The 10,292-nt window shown below is 53.9% G+C and overlaps 4 protein-coding genes across 4 annotated transcripts; 1 reads left to right on the top strand and 3 right to left on the bottom strand.

The window, feature by feature from the left end:
- Positions 1-853: 853 nt before the first annotated feature.
- CDV56_105274 (uncharacterized protein) lies at positions 854-2,503 on the top strand (the record flags this gene model as incomplete). Its single annotated transcript, XM_026758893.1, has 4 exons — positions 854-1,076; positions 1,131-1,554; positions 1,611-2,013; positions 2,072-2,503. The coding sequence occupies 4 exons, from the start codon at positions 854-856 to the stop codon at positions 2,501-2,503; spliced, it is 1,482 nt and encodes a 493-aa protein (XP_026611341.1).
- Positions 2,504-3,181: 678 nt separating this feature from the next.
- On the bottom strand, positions 3,182-5,288 carry CDV56_105058 (transcription factor domain-containing protein; the record flags this gene model as incomplete). Its single annotated transcript, XM_026758677.1, has 5 exons — positions 3,182-3,785; positions 3,859-4,194; positions 4,240-4,416; positions 4,460-4,623; positions 4,677-5,288. 5 exons carry the CDS (start codon positions 5,286-5,288, stop codon positions 3,182-3,184), a joined length of 1,893 nt encoding a protein of 630 aa, XP_026611340.1.
- Positions 5,289-6,004: 716 nt separating this feature from the next.
- CDV56_104940 (bZIP transcription factor JlbA/IDI-4) lies at positions 6,005-6,777 on the bottom strand (the record flags this gene model as incomplete). The annotated part of the gene is made up of 3 exons (XM_026758559.1): positions 6,005-6,324; positions 6,371-6,665; positions 6,730-6,777. 3 exons carry the CDS (start codon positions 6,775-6,777, stop codon positions 6,005-6,007), a joined length of 663 nt encoding a protein of 220 aa, XP_026611339.1.
- A 1,524-nt stretch (positions 6,778-8,301) lies between these two features.
- On the bottom strand, positions 8,302-9,302 carry CDV56_104723 (ankyrin repeat protein; the record flags this gene model as incomplete). Its single annotated transcript, XM_026758342.1, has 2 exons — positions 8,302-8,597; positions 8,654-9,302. 2 exons carry the CDS (start codon positions 9,300-9,302, stop codon positions 8,302-8,304), a joined length of 945 nt encoding a protein of 314 aa, XP_026611338.1.
- Between the last annotated feature and the right edge of the window lie 990 nt (positions 9,303-10,292).

Below are 10,292 nucleotides of genomic sequence, written 5' to 3'. Positions count from 1 at the left end.
GCTGGATGCAGGCGGCTGGGGAGACGGCGTGGGGGTTGCCGGCTGGGAGGATGGCCAGGAGGGGGCAGGGGACGGGGTTGCGGAGGCAGAGGGCGTGGAAGTCTGGGGCGTAGCGGGAGGGGAGGATGAGGAGGTTGGCTTGCAGGGAGCGCGGGACGAGGCCGGAGGTGTTGGTGATGAGGTTTTGGCGGGCGAGGAGGCGGGTGGTGTAGCTGATGTTTATGCTGCTGTTGGTGGTGGTGATGCTGGTGGTGATGCTGCCCATTTTGGCTGTGGCGTGAATCAAGGCGATGTTATGTTCTGGAGGTGGTGTGTATGGACAAGTAGGAGTGTATCACCCCGGATATCAAATCTCAACCTCATATCGCTGCGTCTGTCTTCATGCAGCTACTGTCTGATAAGAATACCCCAGATATCGGCATGTGGGCTCCGAGATAGGGCTCTCTGCTGTGTCGATACAAGCATCCATCCTATCATAATTCAGTATCAGAAACTGAAAGCAACGACAAATCCACCACTTTGGACTGACTTGCCATTGATTGACCCCAATTCTCCAATTCTATTCTCCAACCGACAGAGACTAAGGCGTCTCCACTGCCTATCACCCCAATAAGCTTCTGCTGATACTACATCGGCCCGAAGAGGGGAGGATCGGCCGGCGACGATGATTGGCATGGTCAGTTTCAATTACGGAAGATAATCTCATTGCCGTGGAATTGCCTATCAAGCATATCGATGGTCCGGGGTTATCGTTTACTTCATTGTCAATGCCGTATCTGGGGCTGCTCGAATGAGCTCGATATAAGAACATGCGTCCAGACTCTCTGGTCGTTCACAGTCAAGGAAGAGCACGATGTCCACTGAGCAGCCAGTCCCAGATCGCAAACCGTCCCTCCAGGAACCACTGGAAAACGACAAAGACGAAGCGAGCATCGACCAGGGCATCGACAGCAACATCGAGAATGTTGTCCTCGATCCGAAAAAGGAGCGCAAACTCCTCCTCAAGCTCGACCTCGCCTTTGTCCCGATCATCATGCTAACCTACCTCTCCTGCTTCCTCGACAGAACCAACATCGGTATCTCCCATCCCCCACCGGCCTCTCATCTTGGCTTCTGACCTGACAACACAGGAAACGTCAAGGTAGCAGGCATGCCGGAAGCCATCGACGCCTCGCCCAGCCAGTTCTCCACCGCCGTCTCCATCTTCTACGTGACCTACGTCCTTCTCGAAGCGCCCTGGGCCGTGCTCATGAAGAAGCTCACCCCGCGAAACATCCTGACGGGCCTCTGCATCGTCTGGTCCATCACGACCGTCTTCACCGGGTTCGTGACGAATGTGCCCGCGCTCTACGCCACCCGACTCATCCTCGGCGCCTGCGAGGCCGGGCTCTTCCCCTGCCTGAACCTCTACCTGACGATGATCTACCGCCGCGAGGAGCAGGCGAAGCGGGTCTCGTACCTCATGAGCTGCGCCGCCATCTCCGGCGCGTTCGGCGGCTTACTGGCGTATGGCCTGTTGCATATGGACGGGATTGGGGGGAAGGCCGGATGGAGGTATCTCCCTCTTCCCCCTCAATTCACCTCTTACAAGACTAATGAGAATGAGATAGGTGGGTGTACATCATCGAAGGCCTCTTCAGCCTCATCTGCGCGGCGCTGATCTGGTTCGGACTCCCCAACGACCCGGCAAACGCCTACTTCCTCACCCCCGAGGAGAAATGGATGATGCGTGTGCGCAACGAGCAGCGCCGCGCGTACATGGGCCGCGACGAGTTCACCTGGGCCGAGATGCGCATCGCCATCGGCGACCCCAAGCTGGCGTTCAGCGCCGCCACGCAGTTCTGCCAGGATATCCTGTTGTACGGGTTCAGCACGTTCCTGCCGACGATCCTCCGCGGCATCGGGTACGATTCGCTCCGCAGCAATCTCCTCACTGTGCCGGTGTACTTCTGGGCCGCGATCGTGTTTGTGAGTGTGGCGTGGGCGGCGGATCGGTACTCGCGCTTTGCTTTGGTAGCCCCCCCTCGTCCAGGAGAACTGAGCTGAGCTGAGCTGAGCTGACGGACGGTAGTTCCTGCTGGTAACCAACCTCTTCGGCGTCGTCGGGTATATCCTCCTGCTGGCCGTCTCCAGCGACGCGGTCAAGTACTTCGCCACCTACCTCGTCGGCATCGCGACGTACACCGGCGTCGGGCTGAACATCGCCTGGCTGAACGTCAACGTCGCGCCGCACTACCGCCGCGCGCTGGAGATCGGCGTCCAGCAGACGATCGGGAACCTGGCGGGCATTGTCTCGGGCCAGATCTACCGCTCCGCGCCGTATGTCCTGGGCAACTCGTTCTCGCTGGGGGCGCTGGCCGTCGCGCAGGTCGTGATCCTGTCGCATGCGGTGTACCTGCGGCGGGAGAACGGCCTCAAGCGGGAGATCGAGGCGGGGGAGAAAGAGGAGACGCGCCGGGTGACGAGTGGCGATAAAGCGGTGGATTTTGTGTATCACTATTGAAGCGTAGCATGTCTTGTACCTTTGGTTGTGGTTGTATGGGTGGAGTATTGGAGTATGACGACAAGACTTTACCCCGAGTATATCTTGTCGACGGCACCGGCACCACTTAAGTCATCTTTGTTTCAGTCGAATACACTTGACCTCTATCAATCACTCATTCCTAAGTCTAAGACTAAAATGGGCCTCTGTTTCTCCATGTCGAGTCGCCGCCATCGTCGCCCAATGATGGGCATGGCCATGCCACCACCGCGAAGACACTACGCGCCCGGCCCGGGCTTGGGCATGGATACTTTTGGACGGCATCATCATCGTCATCACCATTATCATGGCGGACCGGGAGTTGGAGGGGGATATGGCGGGGGATATGGAGGACGGCGCGGAGGGTATGGGAGGAGGTGGTGATTGAGTAAGTGCCTTTTGTTGACCAGAATCCGCGCTATTATTCCTACTACGCTAGAAATGGTAGTCTAGACACCTTTTTGGCTGAGTGGTCTAATGGTTGACAACCTTGCACTGAGAAGTTAAGATGCTAATATCGTTAGAAGGACAGGTTCATCGGGTGGACATGGAAAATGTGGCTGATAACTTGATCTTGATAACTTGATATGCCTCAATGCGAACTGTGCACACTATGGTATAGATACAGACAGAATGTAGATTGAACATCCTATTCATACACTACGTCCTATCCTGCCCCAGACTCAAACTCTCATACTTCCGCAGCATATCGTGCACCCCCGCCGCAGCATAGTTGCGCATGCCATCCACCGCCTGCGCATCCCTCCCCTCGCCCTCCCCTAACTTATCCAGCCCATCCACATAGTCATCCCACTTATCCGGCTTCTGCGAGCGCGGATACCGCCCAAACAGCTCCTTGATCTCCTCGGGCGCCGCCTCCGACTCCAGCACCCGCGCCTCCTGGTCCTGCGCCCGCACCGACTGCCGGAAGATATGGAACAGGTTCCTGCCCACCTGCGACCGGCACGCGATGACCGAGAACGCGCTCGTCAGGGCCAGAAAGTCGCCGTCGAGGATGTCGAACGACTCGTGGTCGAGCATCGTGAACAGCGCCACCATGATCGCGTACGTGGTGAACGGGTGCGTGCGGCCGATGCCGTACTCCGCGCGGTGGACCCGCACCAGGGCGGCGATGGCGCGCGCCGAGGCGAGACTCTGCTCGGTTGCTTGGGCGCGGAGACGGCGCGTGGGCGACGTGACGGTCTGCGTGTGGCCGGCTTCCTCGGAGAAGAACCGGTGGATGCCGAACCCGTCGCGCGACAGGCTGATCATAATGGTGTGGTAGCGCATCCTCCTTCGATCAGTGGAGCTCGAGCTGCAGTTGCGGGGGTACGTACCTGAGGAGGAGGATGTGGGCCGGGGGGTTAGTGGCTGGGTCGAAGTAGTCCGGGAGCTGCGCTTCCCATTCCCGGAGCTGGTTGTAGTACTCTTGCTTGCGCTCGTGCTGGTTGACGTCTGGTTTGGGGTCTTGGTAGAGATGGTGGGAGACATCCCTTGCGATGAAGGACAGGCGGCAGGCCTCGTCGAAGTATTGGCTCAGGAACGACGGACGAGTCTTTTTGCCTGTCGGGTAGGGCATCCATTGCTCGCTGGAATCGCTTTCGTTGCGGTTGATTCGCTTGACGCACACTCGACGGATTTTGCTCGGTTTTCGGAAGTTTGTATGCACGACCCTATGCAGTCAGCTTGACCATGACCAAGGATGATGGGGAGCCTACGTGTCGACCTGGAACAGCCCCCAGGCGGTTCGTTGGATCGAGGATCGCATCTCCTCGGACATCTGCAGCTTGTCCAGGTCGAGGTCCGGGCCGTTGATGATTCCCAGGGACTCGGCCATTTCGATGGCGCGGTGCAACATGGTATACCCCAGGTCGTCGTCGCCGGACATGGAATACCTGCATTGTCAGTAGGAGAAGCCATCTTTGAGAGGGCACCTACCTTTCATACAGGAGCAGTGTCGCCTGCAGAGAAGCCAGACGCACATTCTTCCCTCGTTCGAGCTGGTAGCTATGCATGTGTCGTTCGGCTTCGGCGAGGAAATCACTCCCCTTGGTGGTCACATCGCCTGGTATCGCATATGCCTCGGAGTATTGTGAATAATGCTGTCGTATTATCAGCTAGACTCGACACAAGACCAAACAAGACAGAGACGTACACATGCATTGGCCAGCATTGCATTGACCAAAAAAGGACTGCACAGGTCGGAGCTGACATTCCCATCCCGCATGTGCTGGACAAACCCCTGCAGGTCGACAAACGCGTAGAACGGATAATCCCAGGTGAAATACAGCGAGATCAGATGCGACACCAGCGCATCGTCCTCCGTCACCCTCGTCCACGGTTTCGCAGGCACCTTGTACGGCGCCCCGTCGCACAGGTAATGGATATCCATGACCTGGGGCCGGAACGCCGGCTCGCCGCTCTCGATGCGCACCCGCTGCTGCATATCCTCCAGCGTCTGGATCGTCTCGCCATCCCTGCCCGCCGCCTGCAGGTCCTTCAAGGTCTTGTCGACGAACAGCCGGATTTCCTCCAGCGAGCAGTCGGCGCGGATCATCCCCAGCAGCGTCTGCACGTGTGCGTCGTCCACCAGGCGCATCACGCTGAGCAGATCCCGAAGTAGATCCCGGTGGTAGCTGGGGTCCTCCATGATCAGCTTCGTCGCAACGTCCGAGACGTCCTCGTCCTCGTCCTCGTCCTCGCCCCTATCCATGGGTGCATCTGGCCGGTCTAGCCCTGTGCAGCCGGTGCAGGGGGCCAGCGCCATGCTCTGCTGGTGGCTATTAGCGTATCGATCCGCTCATCCATCTCTGACGTAGTTTACCTGCCTTGGTCATTCCATCGTTCTGGCTCTGGTCCTCCTCCTTCTCGTTCTCGTTCAGTGTGTGGTTGTTCGCGTTGTTGGTCATACTGGGTAAGCCCCGGGGCATATTGCCCGCTGCCTAAAGGACACTCTCTGCTGTACGATTGAATGAAGATTGAACTCTGGGTACGAAGCAATGGATCTGGACAGGACAGGATGCTTTCTTCCACGGGAATCAGCCTGTTCGTGCTGCGGTTCGGCATATGATGCATAATGACGTCACCTGACTGCTCTTGTGCTTGTTACGGGAATAAGGAGAAAAGAGAGAAGGAGAGAGAAGACATCAGCGGATCTCGGAATCGTCATGTAATTGATATCAGATAATATTGTCCGTCATGGATGGCCATGGGTAGATGTGTATCACCACCTAGTCAAGGTTCATCACCACCAACGAAATCTGACATCAGATCATATTGATATTGATCTGAATCATGCTCTTAGTGATTATGATATTAATGTATCTCACAGCCACTGGTCTTATGGTTGTACGGAGTATGCAATAAACCGCCTGATTCGAGACAAGGACATTGAATATTAATGACCTTGCGAAATCAAAAAGACGCACGTTATGCTACCTCGAACAGCACACGAAATTGAAAGTCATCATAACATAACTACATCTACTTCTTATTCTTCAACAACCCCCTCAAAGCCTCCGTCTCCCCCTCCAGCTTCGACACCCGCATCTTCAACTCATCCCGCTCCCGCTTCACCTTCTCCAGTTCCGCCTCCAGCTGGTTCATCCGGTCCACCCGTCGTTGGCGGTATCTCCGCGCAGCAAGGGTGTTGAGCTGCCGCTTCGAGACCCGGTTCGACGATTCCCTGGGCGAGCTGTCCCCAGAGGTAGACGGGGCTGCAGTAATGGACACGGGCAGGGTCGAGGCGGGCATGAGCAGAGGTGGAGTCGAGCCTTGAACTTGGCCTGGGTTGATTGGCGTGTCTGCTTGTGTCAGTATGATTTGAGGCTGACGATGATGAAGACATACCTGAATCTGTGCCCGGGGAATCAAAGTCCAAAAAGGGCAGAGTCGTAGCAGTCAAGTCGAAAGGATCAGGCGCAGACACGGGCAGCTCATACGGCGAAGTGGAAGTAGAAGTTCCCGTCGGAATTGAATAGTCCAGATCACTGAAGCCAGCGAGATCGGGGGGTGGGGGTGGTAAAAATGCAGATGGATCCGGGTCGTAGAACGAGGGGTCGGGAGCAAACGGCGCGGCAAGATCGAAAGTGGTATCCGGGAAGACAAAGGCGGTGGTACTATCATAGAACTCAAACGAAGAAAACTGATGCGGTTGGAGAAGTCCACTGGGATGGGAATTATGCAGATCGATGAGGCTGGAAGAAGACTGGGACGGTCTGGCGGGCCACCTGCGCAGATATGGCGGTGACCGACATTGTTCTATGCTTTAAGCCGGGTCTGCGGACCCGGCGGGTTTAGAAAGATATAGGGAAAAGGGCGCCTGGTCGTCGAGAGCGACGATGGATGATGAGAGAAAAGACACGGAGAGAAAGGGAAGCTGGGGGATGGCGCTTTATAAGTTGGAAGTCCGCGGGTGTGGGGCGCTTAGCCTACATCTAATTGTTTGGCCTACAGAAGAGATAACCTGTTATCATTCCATCCTATAACAGTTGGTTCCTAGATAGAACAGTTAGTAGCAGATAATTAGAGGTCTCAACAGCAACGAACAAGAAGAATGTCAAGTCAGAAGATGTCGACTCTTACTTGAAGATGTCTCCTATGATCCATCTTCAAGGCTTCAGCAATGCCACGCATATCAGCTAGAGGGTATAATCATTCTTGACGGTTGTACATAACAGTGGAAATTTATCTCTTACCAGCTATCCATATCAATTAGTCTCTCGTCTCAAGCAAGTGATGCAATTCTCTATCTCTACATACTACTTCAGTCCTCTTCCAACAGCCATTCTTTATAATGCCATTGTCTCTATGCCCATGATGAGTCGAAATGACCAGCATTAATCAAAACGATCTTATTCTATCTCTCAGACTTCATATCATCAACATCATTCTGTATCATCCTCACTCATACTGTACTGTGTATACCTTCATGGATTATCGAACATGAATGATCTGATTGGCCAATCCCCGGTTTGCCGGAAACGGTTAGTCTAAAATGCCAAGACATGAGTGAAAATGACTCATGCTGACTCATGTTTTTGATTGGCTGAGCGCTTGGTTCTAGACGCCGGTGCGGGGTAGACCCACAGCACAGCATTTCCTAATTAGGAATCAGACATGTTACCTGGATGCTTACGGAGTACAGATAGAGGAGGCTGTGTTCTAAGGCCGTGCATGGGCTAGAAGTGTATTGTGCCTTGGATTGGGCTCATCTTAGTGATTAGACCACTATGAATATGAATGTGAAAGGTACAGAGTATATCTCGCCTTCTGCCTACCTTCCCTTTTCGGTCTAACGCACCTCACCCTCTCCGGCGCAGAGTCCTTTGTTTCTTCCTTTCTAGAGAGCATCGATATCGTCAGTTTCATTGAGTCCATTCTTTTCTCCAGAATGAAAGCCGCCAGATCTCTCCTCCGAGCTACAGAGGCAATGGCTCAATGATCATAACAGCCAATTCGCGAGTCATCTTCAGCCATTAATGAGACCATGTAGCAAGATCATGCTCCTAGCTCTATCTGACAGCTGTGATGGCCGACCTCTACGGGCTCTATGCTTACAATGAGGTACATAGTCTATCTATGCTACCAGGATGTCTGAGATGAGGAATCAATAAGTGATGATATTGCATTGCGATAAGCCAGTATTAAGATCAAAAAACAGAACCAAAACCAAAACTAAAGCAAGGATCTGAACGAGTAATCCAGCTTCGTCGATACTCACAACCCGAGAAACATACCGAATGTCTTTTTTGGTTTCTTCGAGGTAAACCTGCAACATATCAGCCCCGAATCGACTCAGAGTACGGAGAAAAGGACGAGGAAAGCAAACGAGCCAAGTCCGCGCGGTGCGCCGCGCTTGCGAACCAAGCCGCAGTTTTTCCATCCTCAACCATGATCGTGGCATCGGCTCCATGCCGGAGCAGCCATCCGATCGCATTGGAGCGATCGTGCCACCGCTCGGCCGCCGCGATCATGAGGGGCGTGCGGCGGTTCTCACTGCTACCGGCGTTGATGGACTCGGGGATGCGGCCATACAGGTACTCGATAAAGTCCATGTTGTCATTGGACTCGGCGGCTGCATGCTACGCGGTTTTCCCCAGGACAGGCATTTGACTGAGTGCAATGTCCAACCCGTCCTCAGCGAGTTCCCGTGCAAGAAGCGCATCCGCTCTCTGCACAGCTGGAAGCGAGCCACTTCAGGGACATGGTCCTGCCAGTTTGGAAGATGGTGGACACGCTGCCACATCTGGCGGAAGATGTCGGCGCTATAGCACGCAGCCAAGGTGAGGAAGTTTGGGGGCTCACCCTGTCGTCCGACGCGGCAGACTCCGTGCAAAAGGTCCTCGGGCTTCATCTCGTCGATGAGGTATCTTGCAACATCCTTGGCACTATCCCATGCGAGAGCCAGTCCCAGACGCCAGCCACCCAAGCTGAAAGACATCAGGTCCAGACCAGCCTCCACCAGCACCTTCAGGATCTCGAGGTTATTGGTCCTGATGATGCCGGCAATGGTGCCGAGGGCCACGTTGTCGGGGTTTACGTTGTCGGGGAGCCGGCCACCATGGTGCTCGAGAACAGCGGCCTCATCTGGAAGGGTGTAAGTATTTTTCTCCTTGAATCGAAATTTGATTACCTCTTTGGCGTGGGAGGCCAGCTCCTGTACGTCTCGCACGAGGCGGCGCAGCTCTTCGTCGTTGAGATAGCCCAGGATCATTTGCATGATCTCCAAAGGGAGGTCATCTAGCAAGGACCGACGTCTAGGGGGGGATTGGTTTGCCATTTTGATCTCTTGACAAAGACACAGAGGACAAGAGTTGAGGAAAAGTTTCAAATGGAGGATTGTCTGACGGGAATGCTGATGATAATCGTAGGAAGAAGAGAGAAGAGAGGATGATGATGATGGAGATGGAATTGATCGATATTGTAGAGAACTGACGGTCCTTATATAACCTCGCTCACCTCAACATCTCAATCATCTCCTATGTACAAGACATACCCTCTTCAGCGTCCCTGAACGGTGCTGTACATGTCTTCCATCTGTCTTGTCGGTATAAGACATGTTCTGTGTCTTCATCCTCATTATCAGTTCGTGAAAAGTCCATGATACTACAAAGCTAGAAGCAATCAACTGTCTCTATTTCAAGACAGCACCGTGAGGGCAAAGACCCTCTATATCATGCCGGTAGGTCGCAGTTGGTCTTGCGCCGAGCGCAGACAAAGGCGTTGTCTCGCACCATGTCTTTGAAATCTTGTCAAAGGGCAGATCAAGAACAAAGACATTATGAACACGAAGAATTGTCTCATGTGAGTACAACTGACCAAGCGATGGAAAGAAACAGTGATTGATAACGCCATAGAAGACTGTTGAAACAGAATCAGTGTCTCCAGGAAATCATCGTTCCAATGCAGAGACACAGATCATACCTGGATGGAGAATGAGTCTATAAGCGTGGTCTTGATGGCATCGGCACTGCAGAGAACAGGTAGGCAATAAGATATAGTATGCAGCTGAATCCAATGTTGATCTCCTCTCTGTACTAGAGCAAGCGCCATGAGTACTGTCCAATGGATGGCTGGAGTAGATTTACTCTGGCATAGCATGTCCATCCGTTCATTGCTTATATCGACTGACATCTGGATTGAACGAGCGTCAGTTGCAATCCCGAGGTACTGTCTTGCTGGCGATTTCGGAGCTAACTGTCGCACGATTTGCAAGACTTAATTCTATTGTGTCTTGGCTTCAATAACTGTGGGAGGCAATCTTCGATTC

Source organism: Aspergillus thermomutatus (genome assembly GCF_002237265.1).
Source record: "Aspergillus thermomutatus strain HMR AF 39 chromosome Unknown NODE_234, whole genome shotgun sequence".
Classification (NCBI taxonomy): domain Eukaryota; kingdom Fungi; phylum Ascomycota; class Eurotiomycetes; order Eurotiales; family Aspergillaceae; genus Aspergillus; species Aspergillus thermomutatus.
Note: the sequence above shows the minus strand (reverse complement) of the source record. Positions and strands in the feature narration are given on the sequence as shown.